At 34.6% G+C, this 26,734-nt stretch overlaps 3 protein-coding genes across 7 annotated transcripts; 1 reads left to right on the top strand and 2 right to left on the bottom strand.

Annotated features, from left to right (window-relative positions):
• Nucleotides 1–472: 472 nt before the first annotated feature.
• LOC109148084 (transmembrane protein 258-like) lies at nucleotides 473–2,346 on the bottom strand. Its single transcript, XM_019295854.1, has 4 exons — nucleotides 2,215–2,346; nucleotides 2,001–2,107; nucleotides 993–1,071; nucleotides 473–909 (listed from the first exon to the last, which is right to left on the bottom strand). Exons 1-4 carry the CDS (start codon nucleotides 2,215–2,217, stop codon nucleotides 862–864), a joined length of 237 nt encoding a protein of 78 aa, XP_019151399.1. The 5' UTR covers nucleotides 2,218–2,346; the 3' UTR covers nucleotides 473–861.
• Nucleotides 2,347–6,265: 3,919 nt separating this feature from the next.
• Nucleotides 6,266–12,514, bottom strand: LOC109148082 (receptor-like serine/threonine-protein kinase ALE2). 5 transcript variants are annotated; one of them, XM_019295848.1, is made up of 18 exons: nucleotides 11,956–12,513; nucleotides 11,074–11,340; nucleotides 10,892–11,002; nucleotides 10,649–10,783; nucleotides 10,445–10,555; nucleotides 10,223–10,345; nucleotides 9,980–10,114; nucleotides 9,812–9,901; nucleotides 9,601–9,732; nucleotides 9,339–9,488; nucleotides 9,165–9,254; nucleotides 8,997–9,062; nucleotides 8,760–8,867; nucleotides 8,308–8,679; nucleotides 7,937–8,227; nucleotides 7,407–7,787; nucleotides 7,078–7,321; nucleotides 6,266–7,000 (listed from the first exon to the last, which is right to left on the bottom strand). In XM_019295848.1, the coding sequence occupies exons 1-18, from the start codon at nucleotides 12,038–12,040 to the stop codon at nucleotides 6,313–6,315; spliced, it is 3,579 nt and encodes a 1,192-aa protein (XP_019151393.1). In that variant the 5' UTR covers nucleotides 12,041–12,513; the 3' UTR covers nucleotides 6,266–6,312. The 5 variants fall into 5 exon arrangements, with proteins under 5 accessions (XP_019151393.1, XP_019151394.1, XP_019151395.1 ...); XM_019295849.1 differs by having other exon boundaries at nucleotides 10,892–10,999; XM_019295850.1 differs by lacking the exon at nucleotides 8,997–9,062.
• A 10,472-nt stretch (nucleotides 12,515–22,986) lies between these two features.
• On the top strand, nucleotides 22,987–26,734 carry LOC109147870 (protein FAR1-RELATED SEQUENCE 5-like). Its single transcript, XM_019295529.1, has 3 exons — nucleotides 22,987–23,005; nucleotides 24,159–24,993; nucleotides 25,339–26,734. Exons 1-3 carry the CDS (start codon nucleotides 22,987–22,989, stop codon nucleotides 26,732–26,734), a joined length of 2,250 nt encoding a protein of 749 aa, XP_019151074.1.

Raw genomic sequence — 26,734 nt, 5'->3', positions numbered from 1 at the left:
GGGAAATGGGCATGGAGACACGGGGGGAAGGAAGGCGGTGACGTGGTGGAAAAGGTGGCGGTGCTGTCAGCCTTAATGGGACGACAAAAAGTGTGTTTGTTTGGTAGTGCCACCTTTTTCTCCTGGAAAACATACACACATCACACATACATCTGCCACCCATGACATCATTCCCATGTTTTTATTTCTTCTTTTCTGGTGTTATGTTTTAAATAATTATTTGAGTATGTGGAAAATTGGGAAGAAATAATAATTAAACAATGGAAAATGGATAACAGTTTCTAATTTTTCTTTCAACTATGTAAAGCTGGTCAATATTTTGAAAAAAAATCACACTCTAACAATGAAAAACGTGGATGAACAGTATTGCTTTTTTCAGTATAATCTGTTTTTCCCCTCCGATCCATGTTTTCTGCATAATGAAAATGGAAATTGGAAAATATAATAAAATTTTGAGACATAGCTTTTCATGTTGGAAAATATAATAAAAAATTGAGATGCTTCCCATTTCCTAGAATGGTATTATGGTTCAAGTCAGGTAGGAACGGTCTATTAACTATGACAACCTAGGCTGTCTTACCTCCTAGTGATATTTTTCAACTAGGATCACAAGGCAAGCTTTACCCAGAATGCACATACGGGTTACAATTGTGACTTTCTCCTAAATAAAAAATATAGAATTGTATTATGGGATCAATGTCTGACCCTAAGTTCATATTAAGTCCATATACTAGGGAAAGTATGTAACAGAGATGGAATTCTATAGAGGCTATCCTCAAACTCTATCATATCAAATGAAGTTCTAAAGAAAATTTTTAGAAACTCGAAAAACAAGACTCTGCCCAGCTCCATTCCAAGCTATCAAACAAAAACTCCCGAGGCAAGTAGTAAGAACAACGATCCAAAACCCTACACGGAGAAAAAAGAAAGTTGAGGATGAGCAGGCGATAGAAAATGAAGCCTCGTACTAGTATCAATTATTGATGAGATACCAAGAATACAGATGCCACAGCCGCTGTGGTAAGCTCCTTTGCGAGGCTGCGGTTCTTCCTAGAAGAAGTAGTTTCATAGCTGCATAGCAAAATGCATTATTATAATTACTAGATTACACGAGGTATAGGGTTCATAAGAATATGTAGAAAACTATTAGTCCTAGACTTGAGAAGGAATTCTCTATTACACATTTCATTATTAGCCCAAGCAGAGTATAATGCAACATTTTCCTTTCTTTGGTATGTAATGAAAATCACAAAGCATAATGTTCTCATATAGACTTGATCACACTAATACGAACTTACATTCACTTACTAGGATCACTAGTAAGTAGAAAAATGAATATATTTTTTTCCTTCATATAGCTTAAAACTACCTTTCAATTTCAAGATTTAACAGTCTAGGCATATATGCTCTTACAGAATTTTACTTGGTAATCAAATATTTCATCCATGTTTCCATGTACCTCCCCTATGCTTCCTATTGGTGAATTCTTACAGTCTTGGCTGTTATATCCACCAGTAACTTGAGTTCGATCAATTGAAAGAAAACATTTACACAATTGGAATCTCCAGCCATCTTATTATAAGATTAGATTAGAATAGAATAGCAAGACATCATCCCTGTTAAATTTATTTACCATTCGAATTGTATTTATAATTTTATATAGGGCTCTTGTAGCTATTGAGTTCTAATTTATAAGTAACTGTGATCTGCGAACCTTTCTGAAGTTTCATCAAACATGAGTTCTACTTCCAACACGAAACAATCGATGCTATGATGTAGGCTGATTTGCTAGTCTACTACTTAGACTTTCACTCTACGGAACAAATACCAAGAAAACAAGTACTTTTTTCAGAAACCGAGATTCAATTCTCAAGGTTTTCAGTCAATCTGGATATATAGCATTTTGATGCAACCAAACGTGTGAAAACAGGCACAGAAACCATTAAAAATGAACGCAGAAATCATAAATTGAAAACAAACAAGTAGATCGAAGGGCTAACATGAAGAAGGAAGCAGTGACGGCGAGGCCAACGGCAAGCATGAAGAAGGCTAGGGTTGGATACATCGATTCCGGAACCGGGCCGGAGATCGGTTTCGCTGATTGACCCTAAATTACACCACAATCACCCATTCATTCATTAAAACTTAAAAGAGAAATCAAAATTAATTTTGAGAAATAAACAAACAAATTAAAAGCTATAAACTTTTTGATACCATTTCTTTCGACAGATCTCCTCTCTTGTCAGACGACTGGCTTGCTAAGTCATTTCGAAGACTCTGTAGCTTTTACTGAGAGACAGACTGGGAGCTGCAATCTAGTGCTTCTCTTTACACCAATCTCCGACCAACCCGTGTTTTAAGCCGTTGATCTCTCAACTTTTTTTTTTTTTTGAGTTAATTTCATTTTTGTCCTACATTTATAGGTGATAGTCCACTTTAAGTCATTTTTTATCAGAATATCCACTTTTGATCCTACTATTATTGTGACATGATTATTTTTTATCTTTTACAACAAAACAAGTTTAAATATCGTTAAATAGTAAATACAAGAGCATCTACATCTTCAATTATGAATTTTTTTTCGAAAAAAATATATATAAATATAGCGGGTCAACTTACTTTGTATAAAAAAGATCAAATTGTCTATGTATTTAACGACATTTCCATGATTTTGTTGACGAAGGACTAAAAATGATTAGGCCACAATAATACTATGACCAAATGAAAATCTACTACACTAATAAGAGCCCAAGAGAGTTAGGCCTATAATGGGTAAAAAAAATGGCGGTCACAGATTTTAATCAAATGAATGGCTCAGATTGATTGAAAGATTGATCAGATTTAAATTTTACACTAAAATTTCTTAAAATACCCACACATTGTTACTAATTCCGTTAAAATTTTAAGAATTGCCGTTAGTTCACCGTTAACTTACTCATTGATTTCAATAGAAAAAGGTCTTAGGTTCAAACCTCATCCCAATCAAAGTTGGCATAATTAGTACTTTATTTTACTCTTATTAAATTATATAAATAATAATTTAGTAGTTACAACAAAAAATAATACATATGCATTTCTTTAATTTATAATTATGTGTCCACAATGCCTTTATTCAAAAAAAAAAAAAAATATTCATTATCAATAAATTAAATAAGAGAAATAATTTTATTAGTTATATTGTCTTTATTTTTCTTCAATATAAAAATTCTTTATATTCAAATTTATTAATTGATTATATTCGCTACATTATCCTTACAATATCTTTATTCAGTGAAAAAAAATTATTAATTATCAATAAATTAATTAAAAGAAATATTTTCAATAGTTATATTGTCTTTATTTTTCTCAAATGTAAAGTTTTTACATTCAAATTCATCAATTGATTATATTCACTACATTATCTATTATCTTTTTTGTTCACTTTTTTTCTAATTAAATATCAAAGTTATAATACAAAATAATGCTATATATTTATTTACCAAGTATTTTATTAATACCATGAAAAAATTTAAAAAATATAATTAATAAAGCCAACCATATTAACTGCTTGAGAGATTTTGTGACAAAGAGTATTCAAATCACACAACAAATTGAAGTGAGAACTACCTCGCAATGTCCTTGTTTGACAGTTAGCGGTTAGCGTTAACGGATTATACTAGCGGATTTGACCAGCGAATTTAAATCAAATGGATGGTTCATATTGTTCAGGTTTTAATTTTTTTTCTTTTAAGATTTTCTAATTTATCCTTAATTATATGATTATCCATTTAATTTTTCCGTTAATTCACCCTTAGTCTAATTCTAATATTAAAGTCTAATATAGAATTATAACTACACCATTAATCTAATTCTAATATTAAAGTCTTAATAAAACTTAACCACAAATCCTAATGTCGGAATCTTCTCAAACAATATTAGTATATATTTAATATTTTATGCCCTAATTTTTATTTGTTCTCCCTTATGTCCCGTATTTGGTTTCAACCATACCTATACAATTATTTTATTGACAATTATAATCAATCTTGACTATATTATCTTGCATTTGTAAACTTAGAATTACCTATTTAACCCGCACAGGCATAGTTCAAAGGTTTAGTGGGTAGTATTTAGGAGAAGAGGCCAAGGTTTGAACCTCGGCGGCGGCAGTGCGGGAATTATGTCCAAAGTGGGCAGATTCCTTGTGCGTATCAGCATTTGACCCTGTCTGCTGAACCATTGAGTCACCGTGATTTACAACTTCCCACAATGTTCTGTCGGGCCGGAGTGTGGGGGGCTCTTGGGGTTGGGACTCAACCTTTGGGAGAAGAATTACCTATTTAAATACGCAAATTCAACCTTCAATTATCTATGCATGAACAATTTCAATATAATCCTGTCTTCATATACTTTAAAGTACTTATTTAAAAAAAAAGTATTGGGCACTATCCCAATCGCGCAATGCGCGTAAAAAAACTAGTTTTTTAATAAAAAGTGACTAAAAGCAGATTGTCACCTATAAATCTATGATTAAAAATAAAATTAACTCTTTTTTTAGGGGAATAAAAGATAAACCTACGTTAGAAAAATAAGACTCAGTTAGCGGATGACAAAAGTACATGATCACTCACACCAACCAATATTGGTTAACAACCAAACACATTTTTAGGGGGCGTTTGGTTCAGGTTATATTTGTTTGGTAATATAAGATTCTCATATTTGGTTCAGGTTATGTAATTTTCCCAGGGAATGTCAGATAACCTCCGTATTAAGTTTTTAGGTATTGGAAAGGAATGTGAGACCCTCCAATTTCTTAGGTAATCTCGCATTCCCTTTTCTTATTATTAATGTTGGGCTTTGGACGTTTTAATCAATTTATCATATTACCATTGTCTTATTTACATATCTTAGTTTAAAACCAAACACGTCAATCTAACATTCCCAACAATCTAACAATCCATAAGATAATCTAACATTCCGTGAACCAAATGCCCCCTTAGTGTTTTGACTAAGGTCGAAACACTAAAGTGGCAGATCCACCATTTACCAAACATGCCCTATATGTCTCTATGTGATGAATTTGATTGGAAGGATATTGACAAAAATTGAACTCTTAACAATGAAAGCATATGCTCCATCTCAACTGATAGTACACCTCACCTCCTCACGTGTGAGGTGGGCGGTAAACCATAGTCGCTAACCTTTGACTCTGATACCAAAATGAAGCATTTGCTCCATTTCAACTAAAAGTCTAAGCTGATAGTTGGATTGCACATTAATAGCTATATGCTCACATTAACAAACTGAAATAGGAAATAAATAAATAAATAAATAAAATAGGATAATTGGTAATTAGATTGTTAATGCAAGCCTTAAATAAGAAATTGAATCAAGCCTTAAATAAGAAATTCTGTAGGTATAACTTGAATCGAATCTAAATTATTCTTACAAGGACACCACTTGCTAAATACACACCCAAAAACAAAAATGCAACATAGTGTAAAAATCTATAAAATACACTACATTATACAATTTTTTTTTTTTGACAACAAACAACGATACAAATTCATTAATGAGAAATAAAAAGAGGGGAAGAAAACCACTCCTTACAATCAGCAAAGAACACGGCCTCTCGAACTAACAAGTGAGTCGTCGAGTTCGCGTTTGACAAATACAAAGTTAATAGAAGAAAAACTATTAACTAGTTCCCTAACATCTTCAAAGATCAAATCAAAGGAGGATACACCACAACCGTTTTGTAACCCCTAAACCACAAGCAGTGCATCCGATTCTACAAGAACAGAGTCAACTCCCAGCTTCTTCAACCACTATATAAATTCAAATTCTTTTTTAAATGTGACAATTTACCGGAAAGGTATTAACTCAAGTGAGAGGAATTTGAATGTTTAAATCTTCATTCGAACAGTTTTTCCAATGTACACTTTTGGTGTATACACAAATGTAAGAAGTGTTAATAATGTACATATACAGAGCAACAAAGGCTCACCTCTATAGGAAAATCTGAAGCGGAACACAAAATGCAACAATTTCTGATCAACTCAAAACTACTATATATTCTGTTAATTTACAAAAAGGCTCCCATTCTCATTTCTCACTCACTTCATTTACAGATTGCCTTCCAAATCTGCTTCTGCAACTGCAAGCTTCTTCCAATCCTCCCTATACACCCGAATCTCAATTTCAGTTGCCCGTCTCACTGCATCCTCGTTTCTGTTACATCTTGCAGTAACGGCCTAACGGGCGCTGGTATGGCAGTTCAAGAACACTTTTTTTTAATCAAGAAAGTAAGTTCCAATTGTGTGGAAAACTTTATCAGTTAGATCCAGGCCATAGCCTGAATAGAACCCCGTGTTCACTAACACTGCCACCAGACAATTGTGTCATTTTGCGCCATAGTCTTCTGGCCTTTCCTGTTCTCAAAGTGCCCGATCTGGAGTGAATCCCGAGGGAGCCAGACTCACGCATTCCATATCTCATCGATGAGCTTAACAAATCCGACATTGAATGGCCTCGCTCAAGATCAAGCTCACAGTCAGTGTTGGAGAGAGGGGAGCGGGCGTGTAAAGGATCCCCTGAAGCTGTACTAAACCTTGCATCCATGTCACTCGACAACGAATCTTCTTGGTTACAGCTCTGAGACTCCTCCAAGTCTTTCGTTTCGTCACATTCGTTGCAGACTAGTTTCAAGGCCTGAACAACCTCCCCCATGAAGGGTCGGTGGGATACCTCTGGTTGCACGCACATTGAAGCGATAGCAGCCACTTTCGTGATGCTATCAACGGGGAAATCAGGGCCCAAAGACGGGTCTACAATGAATTCTAGCCCTTCCTTAGTCGTGAGGAATGGACGTGCCCAAGAAACTAAATTCTCTTGACCAGGTGGGAGTGACATGTCCACTGGCTTTCTTCCAGTTAGGAGCTCGAGAAGGACAACACCATAGCTGTATACATCGCTCTTCACTAAAAGATGTCCCGTCATTGCATACTCGGGGGCTACATACCTGCAAGATTGGTAACGCTAAGACAAGAAGTTTATACATATTTGAAAGAGTAGATTATCTGCACAAATGTGTCATACCCGAAGGTTCCCATGACACGAGTCGAAATGTGCCTGTTTTCTTCATCAAATGCAGTTCGAGCCAGACCAAAATCCGATACTTTTGGAGTAAAATCATCTTCTAGTAGGATGTTGCTAGACTTGAAGTCCCGGTGTATGACCCGAGGGCTGGAATCTTCATGCAAATATGCCAACCCTCGAGCAGCACCGAGTGCTATCTTCACCCGAGCATTCCAATCGAGTGGACCATTTTCTTTATCAACTCCTGAGAGAAAACCAAAAAATCGAAGCCATTTACAACCCTAAAGTATTAACCGCACACAATGTCTAAAGATGCTACAATATAATACCATGAAGGTGAGATTCGACACTGCCATTTGGAATGAGTTCATAAACTAAGCAGCGGGAACGCTCCTCTAGACAGATTCCTATCAACTTAACCAAGTTTCTATGATGCAGGCGGCTAAGCATCTCAACTTCAGCCAAGAACTCCCGACCACCTTGATGGTCATCCCTCTTAAGAATTTTCACAGCAACTTCGGTCCCATCACCAACCACACCACTGTAAACACGCCCAAAGCCACCTTCCCCAAGGATTCTCGACTCATTGAAGTTATCAGTTGCTCTCTCTATATCAGTCGAACTAAACGTTTTTGCTGAACCAGTATAAGCCGCAAAGCTAGAACTAAAGGATAAGGAAGGAGAGTTGGGGACACTGCCAATAATAGAGGCTGCAATCCCAAAAGAACATGTTAAAGTTAAAGTTATTCCAACATAAAACAATACCATGAGTCTTAGCAATGCAAAAAACTGAGATGATAAATGTCACATAAAAAGTGACCAAAAAGAAACCAAAGAAGAAGACATAATAACATAATACCTGGCGATTTTGCAAGGGAAGGCATTGTAGTTGGCGGGGTAGGCTCTAATTGGCACGCCCTGTCTCTATGTTTGAACAGTAGCACCCATCCAATGGCACAGCACAATATAACTGCAACCGAGGCTGACAACACTACCACCGCAACAACACTTCGATTAGGCCCATCTTTGTGTTTTTCTCGAGTCACGTCAACTCCAAGAGGGTGTATAGTCCTCCCATTATCTCCAGAGTAAGGGTCACTACCAATAATGCCACCACGTGACGTTGCAGAAGGTGGAGAAGGAGGAAGACCTATGCACGTAAGAGTTTCTAAGTAAGAATGTTGGTTCTAATGAACTCGAGGATAATAAGGATCAAAGTTATGCAAATACCTGGATACTGAACATATAATACATCATAATCACCAAAATATGAAGATTTTATAACCACATCTTTATGCCAGAATCTCCGAAACGTCAAGAAAGCTGTGGTATTATCAAAGCGGCCTCCAAGGGGTACCAAATCAATAAGGACAATTGTCTTTTCTGGATACTGACTGCCTGCATTTGCCCCCATGATGCGAACTTGACTGGTATCCATAAATACTCCAGCAGCAATTTCATTAGCCAACTCCGAAACTAAAGGGAAGAAAGTGTACAGTGCTACACTAAGCCTTAGCCCAATTCGCATCGGCAGGACACAATTACAAGGAGATTTAGGAGGTGGACTAGCCAATGGTTCCATGCATTTTAATGATGAACAATCTACAAAATCAAAATGTGCTTTGAAAATTGGTAGTGAACCATAAAATAATTGAAAATCACAGAAGTGGATATATAAATACCTTGATTAGGAGGTGGGGGCGGTAGGGCATGGAATGGTGGTGGGAGCAGCTTCTTTGGATTCCTTGCTGGAGACCCGGCAGGGGAAATTTTATTGGAAGGGAAAGGCACTTGCAATTGCAAAGATGATAGAAAGATAAGCATCAACACTCAACTAAGAAATAAATGAAAAGTTAATTTGAATAAAGGCTATCCTTTCACACAGGACAAACGAAACGAAAAAGATTTAAATATCCTACCTTTAGCTTGTTCAGGTGGAGAAGTTGGTGAAGCAAATGGCGAAAGATTTGGGGAGACCGATGAGCCTATGAAGCAGTAACAGTTAACAAAAGGGAAAAAAAAAAAAAAAAAAAAAAAAAGGAACAAAAAAAGGAGGTTATTGAGTACAACAGGAATGGAAATAATACCAGAACTTAATGGTGGTTGAGCACGCTGTCTATGGGTAGACTTTGGATCTGATTTTGAGTGAAACGAAGGCACTGGAGCAAATAAAGGACCTAGAAAGATCATCAATAAAATGCCGGTTAGTTTGATGTATCATTGAACATACTAAAGAAACCTCTTTCATATAATATAAGAACCTTGTGTAGTTGAAGCAGGAGGAATTGCATGTGATAATGCGGATGGTGGGTATGAGGGAGCGTGAGAGCCTTTCTTAGGAGGAAAGTTGGGAGAATGACGAGGAGAAGCAGCATTACTAGAGTGCCTCGTGGTTTTGTGTGTAGACGGAGCTAGGACAGGGTTAAAAATACTCCAGTCAATAACATTGGTGAATATAGTTTATCACCATTCATGAATATATATATATATATATATATATATATGCACACGTATGTGACTCACCTTGTGCTGGGGATGTATGTACACTGAAATCATGATCGGTCATTCTGTTAGGAGCTGCAGCTACAGGCGTGGCTACTCTTTCCCTGTTGATGCTCGGTAGAGGAGTTGATACAGGAGATATGTCATGCTTAACTGCATAACAATAGGCACAGTTTGACATTGACATATACGTATCAATATGAGAAACATTAACGGTAAACACTAGGCATACCAGCTGGAGTAGATGGTGATACTGCAGGATTTGCTGAGTGATTAGATGGCGTATTTTTTGGATTTCTGTGTTGTTCAGTAGCACTTGGGACTGCAACATAAACAAGAGAACATCAAAAAGCTTTAGGAACTATTCCTCTTAGAAATATGATTTAAATCTTTCAATTACCTGGAGAAATTGGCAAAGGGAGGGGAGTGTCTGCTGGTCCATTCTCATGAGGACTTGGTGGTCTGGACCCTACCACAACTGGTTGCATAGCAGGTGGATTTTGTGGAGGTTTCCTTAAAGGTGCCCCATCAGGTACTGCAGCTCATAAAAAAAACCATTTCAACTGGCTTCCTAGTTCAATTTTGTGGCGATTTTATTAAGGTGACTCAACTGGTACTGCAGCTTGTAACAAAAACCAATTACCTGGAGCAATTGACACGGGAAGGGGGATGTTTCGATGAGGACTTGGTGGCACGGATCCTGTCACAACTGGTTGCCTAGTTGGTGGATTTTGTGGTAATTCCCTTAAAGGCGGCTCAGCAGTTGCTGGAAGTCATAACAAATACAAAATCAATCTGGTGTATTTCGTAAGGTTTCCTTAAAGGTGACATCTTCTCGATGCAACTAATAACAAAACCCACTCACCTGGAGAAATTGGCACATTCTCATGAGGAGTTGGTGGTGAGGATCCTGGCACTACCGGTTGCCTAATTGGTGGAATTTCTGGAGATTTCTTTAAAGGTGGCTCAACTGGTGCTGCACCTCATAACAAAATGCCATTTCAACTGGTTTAGCTGTTCTGTTGAGTAAAATTTTCAACAGGTAGCACAACTCATAAATATGAATTACCGGGAGGGAGTGGCATAGGAAGTGCAGTGTCTGGTGGCCCGTTTTGATGAGGTCTTGGTGGCATGGATCCTGTCACAACTGGTTGCATAGTTGGTGGATTTTCTGGCAACTTCCTTAGAGGTGGCTCAAACGGTGCTGCAACTCATACAATAACCAAATTCATTAGTTGGGTAAAGTTCATTTTGTTGTCACTTCCTTAAAGCCGGTTCAACTGGTAGTACAACTCATAAACGAACCAATTACCTGGAGCAATTGGTATGGGGAGAGGGGTTGGTGGCACAGATCCTGTTACAACCGGTTGCATGGCTGGTGGATTTGGTGGCGATTTCCTTAAAGGTGATTCATCTTTTACTGCAACTCAAATGATAACCAATTCAAAAAGATGTCTATTAATGTCCCAGAAAAACCCCGTTTTTAGTTCATACCTGGAGATTCCGGTGCCAAGACAGGAGGTTCAACGCTTGAAGGCTTACTCTGAGGACCACTAAGCGGTGAGATTTGAACATGACCTTCATTTATTGGAGGAGGAGATGAGATAGTGTCTTGACGAATCATTGGTAGAGGACTCAAATCATTTGATGGGACTATTGTAGGAGCATTTGGTAGCACAGTTGGAGTAGGTGCAGTGTTTGCAGAAGCTGTTCCATTCGAGATAGGAGGAATTGCAGATGAAGCGGGGGATAAACTGTAACCTGAATAGAGTTCAGGAAAGCAAACAGATAAACCCCACTATACATTCAACTTTAATTTCATGAATAAACCATTCCATTGAATCGCAGATGTTTAAGGTCGATAACATTTGAAGAAATTTCTGAATTTATTTGACGAATAACTAGATCCAGGGCAAGTGAGAGTGCTACTTATCCAAAATTATCTTACTGTAATTGCCAAATAAAAGAACTTCTTGAAGAAAAGTATTCAAACAATAAGATCCAATCAAGAAGGAATACCAGTTCTCCAGTAATACTACACGAAATGCATTACTTAGATGAAACCTAAAACATTAATCCTACTTACAAATAGTGGACAACAAAATATTAAAACCAAAATGTTACAGCCTTTGATGTGTCAATGGAGAGGATTGGTTCTACATGGGCAACACAAATGCCAATTCAGAAAGATGAACACCAAAACATCTCTTATCCAAATGAACAGTGTTAAATCAGATAAAAATTACTCCATCCTACCATGAATGAAACTTCATCAAATACCCAGATTGCCAGATTAATTTCTGAACTCAAAAACTAATCAGAGTACTAGATATTATCAAGAACAGCAATGAAAATCAGTACAAGAAAAGGAAATACCTGAAGAAGGCAGAAGCAGCCAAGAACAAGCAATGGCACAGATTTTGAGCAACAAGGAAAGCAGTTGCAGCATCCCCATACCCATCCCATACGAACCCAATCCACTAAATCCACCTCAAATCATACTAATGACAAGAATCAAACCAGAGAATTTTTTTTTGAAAGAAATCCCAAATTCAATTATTTCCTGAATAACTTAATGAAAAGCTGATTACTTTGAAGCAATCAAGAAAAGCAGAGGAGAGGTGAGATTAAAGGTGATAAATATTGAGAGGCAAGCAATGAAGAGAGTTGCTAGGAAATCCCAAACCCAACAAGAGGGTTTGGTGACATTAGATGAATCAAAGCAAAGCAAACAGTGGGTTCTGCAACAGTGAACCTGAAAACCAAGACAGCAAGATGTGTTTTTTGCAGACCAAATTTTTGGTTTTTTCACAGATTGGCATATTACAGAGAGCAGGCGTTTCTACTGGCATGTGGGCAATTAAAGATTTCTCTCTCCCTCTCTCTCTCTCTCTCTCTCTCTATCTATTAAAAAAACTGATACAGCTTAGCTAACCACTACTGCTAAGTACAAGACAACAAACGAGGCTTTAAGCTGCGGTCTAAGTAACAGCCACCTTTTAACTGAAAGAAATAGAACGGGGACGGGACCCGCATAACTAGTTCACTTGATTTCTGCGTGGTAGATTATATGTAATGACGTAAAATCGAGTTTTATTAATCTCAATATGAGAATTTGACTCAATAGTTCAGTAAACAGGAATAAATATCCATGTCCATAAAGAATTTGTTCACTTTAAACATAATACTTTACATTATTGTTGTCGAAATTCAGACATTGATCTATTCTCTCAAATATTGTCAATTAATTGAATCTTTAAGACAAGAAATTACGTTTTTTTGTGGACAAGAAATTGAGCTGTGAGTCTGTGACTGACATTCTTAATATAATATGTTATATGCATTAATTTAATAGTTAATATTCGTTGTCTGTGGTTAATACAGTCTTGAATGGAGAATATAAGGAAATCGTCCCAATAAAGATCTGATTTTTTAATTTTTCTAATCGTCACAAAAAGAATAACTGAGTTGTAAAATCGCGTGCATGTATCTTATTCCAGATTTATATGGTTGATAGGCTGAGAGAATAACAAAATCTTAAATTTTGTATGTGTATGTAATGGATTTTCTTTTGAAAGGGTATTTAATGGATATTTATAAAGAGAATAATCAAATGTGGACTATTAATTTAATTTGTTATATTTTTTTATTATTATGTTGTTAGGTATTTTGTACCATAATTTTTAGATGCCATTTGATAATTATATTAGTTTTTAATTAATTTAAAGTTTAAGTTTTTGAGAATTCAATTATAATTTTTTTTTATTTTTAATTCTACAAATTTTATAGTGACAATTCACTTTTTTTTTTTTTTTTTTTTTAACATTATCTTTGTTCCTAGTATTGTTGTGGCATGACCATTTTTTATCATTTATCAACAAAATCGTTTAAATTTCGTAAAATACAATGGCATTTGTCTTAATTATGATTTAAATATATATATATATATATATATATATATATATATATATATAGTGGGTCAACCTACTTTGTATAAATTTTTTTTTAAAATGTTCTTGTATTTAACGACATTTCAACAATTTTGTTGACGGATGACTAAAAATGATTATGCCACAATAATACTATGACCAAAATGGTATGTTCTGAAAATAATGACGACAAGTGAATTGCCACCTATAAATCTATGACTAAAAATGAAATTAACTCAACAGTATAGCATGGTAAAAACTCTTGTTTTAAAAAAAAAAATAATGCAAAATTTATGAATTTGTTTTAATGGTGATGCTTTTTGGGTGAATATGGTGAAATGGGAATAAAAATCTTATTGCATGATATATTATATGTTTAACATGCAATGTATGATGCATCTAGTCTAGACTTGACTAAGAGAGTGGTGGAGAATTGGAGATTCCCCAACAAATTTATCTAATCTATCCACAAAACCTATAAGTTAAATTCCAAATTTGTGAAAAACTAAATAAAGATGAACAGATACTACAATGTAATAGAGCCAGTAACTTTCAAAAAAAAAAAAAAAAAACAAAATAAAGACTATACTGCACATCCCTATATTTTATTACTACTAATAATTAAGCAACTATTTTTTGACATTTCAATTTCATATTTAAGTAGTTACGACATGTTTCTGATGTGGCATTTTGTCATAACAAATAGTAATTATTCGTGATTGAAAATTGTATGGGTATTTAGTATTTCTTAAAAAGTTAATGGAAAAAGAACCAACTATTTAAGTTGTCATGCCTTTTGAGGATGAAAAAAATGAGATTAAAATAGTATCGTTTAATAAAATGCATAGAGATAGTTGTACTTTTCGTCATTAAATTATAGATTAAGTGTAAGTTTAGTCTATAGTTATTATTAGTTGCAATTTTGATCCTTAATTAGCCACAAATATGCTATTATGGTCATTCCAATTATCAAAATATCCACTTATAAAAGTTACAATTTTGATACTTAATATATTTATGAAAGATATATAATAATATCAGTAATTAAATGTCAAAATTGCATCTCACATATACTATGTTACAAGATTTTAAACAACATCATTCTGAAAGGGATGGGCGCGTGGATGAGAGTATGATTATTGAACTAAAAGATTGTGAGTTTGATTTTTGTCAACACTCTTAGTCAAATTTATTATATGTAATTTACATATTATCAGATAGTAATTGTTAGTTTCTTTTTGTAAGAAAAAAAAAAAGGAAAAAAGAGAGAGATATTCGTCAGTTTTTATTGGGATTGCTTAATACAGAGAGTAGTGTTCTCTTCCTGGTTTTAAGTAGTTGATGTTTGGAAAATGGGTGTGAGACTGAGGTGGGGAATGGCATTGGATGCCTCACCATTTCTCTACTTTTTTCACAATCAATTAATTTAAGAAGCTAAGGGACCATACTATAAACTACACCTATCTATATAGGTTAAACAAGTTTTAAGCCCCTACCTAACAAGTTTTTATTTTAATTTAATTGAAGATGTTTTTTTTGACAGTGGGCTATGGTATTGTGCCTTACTAGTAAAGTCAAATATATACTCTATTCTATTTCGTCTGTCATATTTACTATTTATTGGTTAAACTTACTCTTTCTTCATTGGTTGTTTTCTTTAATTATTTTTATTTATTTGTAAATTTGATTTTTTTTTTGTTTAACTGTACTTTTAATGTAGTTTTTGAATATATAAATTTTGTATACCAATACTAAACATTTTTTGAGTACATATATCAATACTGAACATAATATTATGAAAAATTGAATTAAAATAACTTTAATCAAACCTTGTTAACCGAATCAGACAAACAAAATAGAACAGGTTTATATACAAATGTTTCTTATGTTATTAATACAAGACAATTTTATAAATGGATTCAATTACCATATTTTAATCTAAATGGATCTAAAATTATGCAAAACTAAATATATATAGGAAAGTGCATGAACACTCGGGAAATAATAAATAATAAATTTTTTTAATGTCATTGTCTCTGATATTTCTTACTAAAAATGGAAAGCACAAAGATATTTTACTTATATCAAATAGTTTTTTTAAAAAGAAGAAGAAGAAGAAGATGCAATTTATTACAAAAGTACCACATATTTCCTGTTTAGATATGGCATCATAAGGGTAGCGGCACCAATTTCTTTACTTATATATATTATTTACTATGTCTAAAAAGCATTGTGTCTATTATTAATTTATTATACATATAAAATGATAGTAGTTTCTTCTTCTTTTTTTTTTTTTTTTTTTTTTTTTAATTTTTTATATAACATATTATATTTTACTACTATAAAATTAGTCTGAATTCGATTTGAGTCAGACAATAATTTACTTACCAACTGTTATAAGTTATTGAGTTGATAATAACAATTCTTTTAATAACTATATCATAATATTTACAAAATTATTACTATTTATTTTTATTTATAGTAATATATATACTTGAACCCCGAGGTCTAAACATGGTTATCTTAAAAGTTAAAACTAACGAGATAACGTTTTATCACTCTTAAAATTTTATTTGACACGAATAAAATTAGACACGTTGTGTGGAGTCTTAGTGTACTCAAACAAATCGTAGAATTGTAAATTTTTCTTATGAGTAAATATTACACATTTCAGTGAGACTCTCATGAGATTTACACTATCTTAATTAAATGAAATTTGGCGCTAGTAATTTTTGTTTCAACAAAAGAGCCCATGAAAATAAATTGGAAGGAAGACGGAAGTGCATGGGGTAGTTTTAAAAGGGGGCTAGTGAAGAATGGGCAAGTGACCCATTTTCAAACATGCAATGTGGTCAACTAATACATTCCATTCTATGTCGATTAATTTTATTTTAGATTGTACCTTAGAGTTCCAGAAAATTCAATTCAATGCCAACTAGTCCAGTTTGTAGTTGGTTTGGACCGTGACGAAAATGACCTAATATAACTCTCTAGTTTGCAAATTAATTAGCATTGAAGCAAGGGCATTATCATCTTCTTCTTTTTTTTTTCTTTTTTTTTTCATATTTAATGCCACTCAATTATGTTTAATTTGTGGCCAAAATGAATACTTCTCTTACAATGGATGAAAATATTTTTCAAAAGGACAAAGGGGAGGGGAGGGGGGTGTGTGTACGTTCCATCCTTGTTAGGAAGTTAATTGGGCAAGTAAAAAATGAAAGTAAAAAATAAATTCAGGGCGGGGATGAGGGTTATATATACTCTATGACTCACCCTGTTGTCAAGTCTAATTTAAGCTATATTTATATTAATTCTATAGTTTTTCTTTTCCACATTTTTTATTCTCCATTTTATGTTTTCAAATTCAAAAAATAATGTACGAGTAAATATATTGTCTGTTTTTTATTTTCTAGTCAGTAAATACACCTCTTGAAAATGATTATTTATTAAAATTTATAAATAAAAATATTTGTATGTATTTGATACAAATACTTATAATGATATATATGAGTATAGGTCCATAATCAGGTGAGAATTTGTGAACAAATCCAAATCATTGATCTAGTAGATCTAACTGTTTGAAAATAAACAAAAGTTTATAATATTTATGAAAATCACCCGTTCATTTTAAAATTTTATAATATTTATGAAAATGACCCAGGTCATTTTTAACTTGATTTCTCATACTTTAGATTTTGCATATTAATGGTTTGGATATTTATCCACAAATTCTAGCCCGGGGAGTATAATCACTAATATAACACACTTTGCATGGTCCCAGAAACGATAAATAATGCAGGATAAGGCCAATTATATGAAAGTAAAATGGATATTTTCCAGCAGCAAAAGAACATGCTTAGCTTTATAAAAACTTTTAATCTTTAATGAAGTGCTTAAAGTGATATTGACTTTGATAAATCCCTGAAAAATTGTGGGTCTTAAGCATAATTACCAAGGAAAAAGTTGCATAGGATTACCCAAAACGTAAGCATGAAAAAGTATATATGATAATTCACAATATTCTCATAAGCTTTATAATTAGTCATCTGGATTTGCACCCTTTTACTTCTTTATGAAAAGCATAAAATAATCTTGGAATTTTAATTTTAATTTTTATTAAAGTAATCCATGTGGAATATAACATATGTAAAATATCAAGTGTGTAATATTGTTGTTAATTTAAAAGTTTAATTAAATTAAGATGAAATATATATCATCGAACTTGATTTTTAGGATAGATAGAAAGATTTTGAGTTTGTATTTCAGGTGTTGTTTGGACCACCAACAAGTACTCGTACATGTGAGGGCCATGTGTGTTGAGCACAATATAATACATAATAAAGATTAAACAAAATTGCATGATCATAACTTAGGGATGACTCGAGTTTATATATCACCTTAATTAGAACATCTCCATTATCGGTTTGGAGATTTTCTTGAATTTTTGTCAAATTTAGGGTCCATGGCTGAAGAAAAAAAGTAGGGTGGTTGTCAACTGACGACCGGGGGTGTGAAAGGCACATATTGACCCGACACAAGTCATACTTATTACCCCTTTGTGGATGTTCTTACAAATTATGTGTTTGATTATTGTTGGTCTTTTTTTATATAGGTTTTGATTAAAAATTCATAAATTAGATCAAAACTCAAATTACTTTCAATTGAATTGTAAGTATATCAATATATAATATTTTTCTACTTAACAATTATGTGATGATATATTGATTGACTAAAATCTTTTACTCAGTAAATGTGTTGGATAAAGATTGTTTTTAATGATTTGTATTTAAAAAGAAAAGGAAGAGAAAACATTGGTTATTGAAAGATCATCGAACAAATATAAAAAAGAGTTTTTTTTTTTTTTTTTTTGGAAGTATAAAGAAGAGATATGTATTAGGTTTTGTCAATAATATTTAAGAAACTATGCAACTGGCAACATGACTAGTGGTACTAGGATGATGTGTTCCCCATGTGAATTTGTACTTCTTGATTTAATTATGAGTTGAAATTTTATACTAGCAAGTAAAAGTTATGCTATAAATCATCATATAATTTAGTAAAATATTTATTTTGGTTACTCTAGCAAAATTAGTTGAACTGTTAATTTGACAATATAACTACAAAATTTTAAATTTAATTTTTGTGAAATTGGCCTATTAGTCTAAATTTTTGACGTTTTAAATTTAATTTTTGTGCAATTGACTTATTAATCCAAATTTTCAACACGCATATTTAGATAATGATCGCAAAGTGTGTCATAAATCAAAGTAAAACTAGTTATTCATACAATGTAAAGGGTAATCTCTTTGATCTCATTCCCAAGAAACTATCACCATCATCCATGATCCATATTATTATTCATTGTTATAATATTTTTGAGACGACCAAACAGTGAGTATCCACGTGTGCAAACTCCTTAGTTGATGAAATAATGGAAAACATACATACCCATTTGTTTAAGGGAATCTAATGGACATGCCGTAGATGTCATGTAACAAAATCCCAAATGGACCAAACCATAGATGGATGGAGACATATATACCAAATCATAATATTTTTGTTTTGTTGTTTTTAATTTTAAATATTTTGAAAAGAAATCTGTGGTGGGTCGGGCATGATGAGTACAAATGTCCGATCCAGAGACCCAAATTTTCTCATCCATCCAGCATCTGATGCTCATGTTTTCTTGGCTTCATTTGCACTTCTCTCACACCCTTTTCCCCTTTTAGCCTCAAGACTCAAGAATATCCCGTGCAATTCTACCCCGGCCTGCTTTCATCATGGGATAATGAAAGAAAAACATAAAATAATATCATCCATCGAATCGAAAATTTGCATCCACTCATATATGATTTTGTTACTTCGTTCGTTGTTCTTCAGCGTACATGTTAATTAATTACATATTTACATACATGTACTTTTAATGTTAAATTGATTGACTTAATAATTAGAATAACTAATAAGGTCATATCATGGTATGGAGACAATGTTGCATAAGGCGCTAGGCGTTAGTCGGTTGTCCGGGGTGCCTAGCACCTAAGCCTATAGTGCCTGGTGGTGCTTAGGCGCCTCCTAGTAATCCAAGTATATTATCTTCATTTTTTCTACTAGGGCTAGGAGTTGTTAGATTGTTATAATCCCTCAAACTAGTCAAGTGCATTTGTTAGATGGTTAATTGAGTACATAACTGAAGAAATATAGAAGATGAGTAACTTGAGTAGGCAAAAAAATTCACTCAACCGAGTTGAGCGGCAACTCGACCGACTTAGGCACCAACTTAGTCGAGTTAGGTGCCCGACTCAGTTGTGTTAGATGCTCAACTCGGCCGAGTTAGTGCCTAATCGGCTGGTTAGTTGGTCAGCTAACTAAAAATTATCTAGGGCTAAAATCTCCTCAACCTAGGAGTGTGTAGCCGCTAGGCAGCCGATTTTTACAACATTGTATGGAGGTCACTATCTCGAAAGCACTTTCACAAATCAAATATTACAATTTGCCAAATACTGCTAAAAGATCCATAAACAACACTATGCCAGGCCAGTAATCTTTAATCTTTAATCATTATACAATAAGAAGAAACACAACTAACTAACATAGGGAGTCGGTGCTAGCTAGCTTAGCTTGATGAGATGAAATTGATACATATCATGGAGATGAGATGAAGCCTCCCTCCATTGGAGTGAAAAGAAAGAAAAAGAAAGGAGAAACTTAATTGTTGCCAGACCAGAAAGCATAGAAGGGCCATGATTTGATTCCAATTCGAGAGCTTTATCTTCTACATTTTTCTTTAGGGCATAGCTTTAATTTGCATCAAACATATATCACCTAACCATGTGCACAAATGCATGGAAACAGCTTTAGTTTCATCTCCATATGTGAGGCAGGGGATTACTTCATTTCACTATCCCCTTTTCTTAAAGCTGCAAATTAAACTAAAGTAGTGTTCTCCAGACTCCAGTATTTACATATATACTGATCATCATGTCTGCTTTGCATATATTATATTGCTTGACCAAGACTCCATGTACCTAGCTAGGGAACCTTCTATGATACATACATCTCAGCTTCGTTGAATTAATCCTAACTCTACAAAACCCCACCGCTAAAGTTGCTGTAGAGATAAATCATGAGTCACGCAATCAGCCTATCAGTTAAACCTAGTCTTTATGCGTGTACAAGGAATCTGTCTACATCTTTTATCATCCTGTACATTTTTTTCATTCATATTTTCAATGAGATTCAAACACTTGAAAAGCGGCATTTAATTTGGAGCATTTTATTTGATCAAAGAGATGATGATGATGATGATAGTTCTGCCTTCTGTACGCCCCGTGATGAAGTAATCCATCACCTTTGTCATCATTATTTCATTATGCTCTTTTGGTATACTCTCAGTATCTATTCTTGCTTTTCATCATCCAAATTGCAAATTATTAATTCTACTTTTCAGATTGTATTTTAAAGTAACGCTACCCTCTCATATGAGATAAATATATAACTCGCACTAGAAAAATCTTATTGGACAGACTCAACCGAGAAGATCTTAACAAAAAGTGAACTCGTAACTTTCAAATACTAGAATTACGCTCATCTACTCAGATCAATCACCCATTTCAAGACAGTACATTTCTTTTTTAACTTATCTCATGGTAGGTAAATGCACTGCAATTTAATTTCAACACAACTACAGTATCATTTTGATACAACTACTGTTTCGCTGGATAATATACACTTAAATATGTGAAATTATTATTCACTTTCGTTTTTATACACTTTACAGTTTGATTTCAATTCAGTTACAGTTTCATTTAATAATATAATAAAAATAATACGTAAGACAGTGTCAGTTTAAATACATTATGGTGTCTGCCGTTTTGGACCATGGTCCACAAAGCTTTGTGACCGCAGTCAACCGTATAATAGCTGGCTCACAAAAAGGCAGGCCAACATATGAGATGAACGCAAATTATGCCCTGGACCCGTGTCCACAATGCATTGTGGACACGAGTCCAAAACGACGTCGTTTTTAGGGAAAACGCGTCATTCCAGTTAAAAAAAAAAATAATTTGATTTTGTCTCGTCGTTAACGGCGTTATTCGTTTGTGCCATTATGAATGTACAGTTATTGGATTATGAATGTACAGTTATGGAATTATGAATGTACAGTTATGGAATTATGAATGTAAGTTATAAAATTATGAACACAGAACTCTGACATTATGAACTTACAATTATGAATATATAGTGATAAAATTATGAACATAGAGCTCTAAAATTGTGAACATGGAGTTTCGAAAATTATGATTTTACAATTATTGAATTATGAATGTACAGTCACGGAATTATGAATGTACAGTTATGGAAGTATGAATGTACAGTTATTGAATTATGAACATAGAGCTCTGACATTATGAATTTACAATTATGAACATATAGTAATAAAATTATGAACATATACTCCTATAACGATACGATCTGAAATTATTAAAAGAAATAAAATAAATAACTGTGCCACTAACGACACTGTTTCCCGTGTCCAGCATGCATGCTGGACACGGTCCATAGCATAACGATTGTGAGATGAAATCAAGGATAAATGGGCCACAACCCACCAATGTTGGGTAATTAGAAGACTTAAGTAGCCCATTGGAAAGTTAATGCAATTATTCTGTGGATAACGATCTGAAAGTTTAAAATGATGTCATTTTGATGTTTAAAAAGTTCTTTGTTTTGTACGATTGTTAGAATAATGAATATTTTAGGATAAAATAATGTATTTTATGTGTTAAAGTAATGTATTTTATGAGTTAGAATAATGTATAATTTATTTTATGTATTAGAATAAAATATTTTTTGAGATAAAATAATGTATTCTATGAGTTAGAATATATAATATATTTTATATGTTAGAATAATGTATTTTATAAGTTAGAATAATGTAATTTATGTGTTTTGAACAATTGTGTGGACCACGATTCAGACAATAATGATTGAAAGTTTAAACATTAGGTTTTTGTCTAAAAACCATAACGAGTATATATGAAGCATGAGTTTAATATCTATTTTTCATAAGCTACAAATATATATATATATATATATATATATATATATATATATATATATATATATATATATATATATATATAGGCTCCGGATCCCATGAGGTCACATTGTTAGATGGGTGTATGAGATCTAATCATATCCTTTAGATCAATGAATATTTAAGGGTGAGATTGAAATAGAATCTTTATGGATTTTAGGAGGTAATATAATCATAAGGGTGAATAAGTAATTGTAATATAATAAGTATTTATGGTTGCAAATAAAATGGAATATATTCCATGATTATCATCCGATTTTTGGGATTGTAATATATATTTACGGTAATGCAATAGTCTTGATATTGTGATGATCCCTTCACGCATGCTATCAGTATACAGTGTAACGGAGCAGCAGTTGTTTCACTAGAACAAGCTCGAAGATGGTGCAGCCGGACATAGGTATGTGCATTTTTATTTTTATTTTTTTTGTATTCTTGTCTACTGTAAACTGGTATGTGCATCATGTATTGAAGTGGTATTGGTTTTTAGTAGGGTGTGCTTATGTGAATATCAGACTTTGCGCCGAGACCCCCAATGTTGTTCAGGCGTGTTTGTTTATTTTTTTTTTATCCTTCATTGTCGTTTATTTTTTTAAAATTTATTGCTGAGTATCCACGTAGTGTAGAGTGAAAATTGGTTGTGCAATGTGAAATGTAGGGGTTTGCAAATGACATGCAGTTATTTTTAATAAGATGGTGAGTTAAGAAGTTAGTTCTGATGTGTTTTTTGTTTTTTAGCGTTGTTTGAGTGGAGTAAGTACACATATTATTTGGAGATATGAAGTGGAACACACTTACGAATTAGAACACATATGGTATGAGTTGAGATTGGGATAGTTGATTTGTTTGTGCAATGATGTTATTATTCACCTGTATAGCAAAAAGTCATCATCACTGATGGTGCGGTGGCGGTAGATTATTCAAGTATTTGTGTGGTTTTTAAAAATGTTTCACGGGTATTATGATTTATATGTTTGAGGGTATGTGCATTATAGGGGTTAAGCATGTGCTAGGTGTGCGTTGGTGTTGTGGACATCAATATAATGTGTTTTTTTTTTTGTTTGTGCATAGGTATGTGCATCTTTATTTTTTTATTCCAGTTTTCCATAACCATGTATGTGCATCATGTATTGAAGTGTTACTGGTGTATATTAGGGTGTGCTTATGTCAATATCCGTCTGTGCGTCGAGACACCTATTGTGGTTCAGATGTGTTGTTTTTTAGTTTTTTCCTGTTTTGGCGTGTTTTTTGTTAAATTTTATGTTGAGTATCCAAGCAGTGTAGTGTGTGAGGTGGTATGTGCGACATGAAACGAAGGTGTGTGGAATTAACGCACCATTAATTTCAAAAAGGTTGTATGGACAGAAGTTATGTCTGATGTGTTTTGGTTTGTTAGCGTTGTTTGGGTTGAGTAAGTACATATATTATTGGAGTAAGTACATAAGGTGAATGTGCAACAAAAATAAGATCCCATACCCAGAATAACTATTTTGATGATAAAAATATTACTCGTGGTTTACTGAGAATACGTTGTTGTCCAAACTATGTTACAGGTGTGTGCAATGTTGATGCCCCCGATGCAAACGAAAGAGAAAGGGATTGCAGAATGGATATTAGTCCGGAAGGTACTAAATATTGGTATACGGAATGTGACCGTAGCCTCAAACCATATCAAGGTCAGATGTTTAATACGTTAGAAGATGGCGTCCAATTTTATACAAAGTATGCCGCATGTACTGAATTTGATGTGCGTCGAAGTTCGGATAAAAAGAACAATTACGGGATTGTTCTGAAAAAGGATGTAGTGCGTTCGAGGCAAGGGTTTAAAGAGAATAGGGGGAAAGAAACTTTGGGTGAAGGAGCGTGTACGGAGAAGAAGCGACGACGGACCACAAATAGGGTTGGTTGCGGAGCTAGAATTGTAATGAAGATAGTTTGCGACGGGAGATATACGGTTCACAAATTTGAAGAAAGACATACACACTGTCTGTGCGAGGAAAGACACAAACCATTTATGAAAGTCAACCGCAAATTGGAGATTGCACACCAAGAATTCATTACTAATTGTGAAAAAGCAAACGTTGGTGCTAGCAAAAGTTTCGACATATATGCTGAAATAGTAGGTGGGCCGGAGAACGTGGGTGCGACACAACAAGACTTTAAGAATTACAGGAGGGAGCTATTAGCGTACATGAAGTGGGGAGATGTGCAAATGGTTATATCAAACTATCTTGAGCAGAAAACTGATTGTGCTGATATGTACTTCGAATACGAGGTGAACGCAAATGATCAATTAGCTCGTGTTTTCTGGGCGGATGGTATGGCACGGAAAAACTACGGTGCGTTTGGCGACGCGGTTTCGTTTGATGCAACGTACAAAACAAATAGGTATGATAGAGATAAGTAAAAAAGATTGCTGTGTTGATTCAAATTTATGGGGAAGGGATGATGTTATCTTTGGGTAACAGTGTATACAGGAAATATAGAGTATGATGTGCATGATAAGTTAGTCTATGCAGGTGTCAAAGTTAGTCCTTGAATCGCGCGATGTGTGTATGTTTGCGTAACTATGTATAATGTAATTAAAGGGCAGTGTTTGAGTATGTGGGAGGTATGTGCGTGTGTTTATGTCAGGTACCTGTGGATGAAGTCTGCGCGTGTGTTAAAGTTTTTGGTCATGATTTATTTTATCCAATACGTGACAGGCTATTGATGGCTATGTATTGTGTCCAGGTACCACCTTGTGTTTGTCCCATTCACAGGAGTAGACAACCACAAGAGATGTGTGACGTTTGCAGCGGCCCTGATCGATAAGGAAGATGTGGAATCGTACAGTTGGGTATTAAAACACTTCAAGAACGCAATGGGGACTGCACCACCTTTAATAATAACCGATCAAGACCCAGCCATGAAAGTTGCAATCGCAAATGTGTTTGGAGGTAGTAGACACCGTTACTGTATGTGGCACATAATGACCAAGGTCAGGGAGAAAGTGGGGGCTGAGATGTCAAACAATAATGAGTTCCGGCAGGCATTGAACAGTGTCGTGTGGAATGAGGAATCAACGAGATCAGAATTCGAGATTGGGTGGGAAACAGTAATTGCCAAATACAACCTACATGGGAACCGATGGCTAACCCGTATGTACGAAGATCGTGCGGCATGGGTTCCCGCATTTTTCGAGGATGTGTTCATGGGTGGGCTACTACGTACCACTTCCCGTTCCGAGGCAGAGAATAGGATTTTCCAAGGAAACATGAACAAGCACTTATGCCTCGTTGAATTTTTCATCCGGTTCGAGCGTGCAGTGAGAAAACAGCGAAAGAACAACCTAGAACTAAGCGCAAATTGCATCGGACATACACCAGATTATAAGACACCATTACGCATTGAGCGATCAGCATCAACAGTGTACACGCTGACAATTTTTTATGAGGTCCAAAAGGAAATAAGTGCAGGGTGTTTTAAATGTCGAGTACGAGCATTCACTGAGGCAGAGGGGTTAAAGACGTATGTGGTGGAGGATGAAAACGAGCATCGATACACAGTTATAGTGCAAGATGGGAGCAACATAGCGTGCACGTGCAGAATGTACCAACGAGTTGGTCTCCTTTGTAGCCATGTTTTTGTCGTACTCAAAGATGAACGCATCGATCACATTCCCCCGCAACATATCACACCCCGATGGACACGAGAAGCTGTGAAGCACTCCCCCACTGATCGGGACGCAGATAAACAGAATGGAAACCAGAGATTGGGGAATAGCAACAATGAGGAAGGACAACTACTGAATATATTTCATAAATGTTTGCGCAAGGCTAAAGGGAGACCCCAAAAATTGAAGGAGATGAGACTGTGCATGGAAGAGTTTGATGCAACATTGGGGGATGACGACGAACCTGAGGTGATTGCAAGTGGGAAGCGTGCAATAATGGAGTCGTACTGCGGTGTCGTAACCCCAAAGACTATTGAAGTTCATCCACCCCCCGTTGCGAAAACCAAAGGGTCTGGAAAGCGAATGAAATCAGCAAGGGAGGCGGCAATGACGGAGCATCATAAGAAAAAACGCACGTGCAAGACATGCGGAGTAGCCGATGGCCATAATAGCCGAACCTGCCCACGGAAGTAG

The sequence above is a fragment of the Ipomoea nil genome, unplaced genomic scaffold (genome assembly GCF_001879475.1).
Source record: "Ipomoea nil cultivar Tokyo-kokei standard unplaced genomic scaffold, Asagao_1.1 scaffold2036, whole genome shotgun sequence".
Taxonomy (NCBI): Eukaryota; Viridiplantae; Streptophyta; class Magnoliopsida; order Solanales; family Convolvulaceae; genus Ipomoea; species Ipomoea nil.
This window is presented reverse-complemented; position numbering and strand designations above follow the sequence as displayed.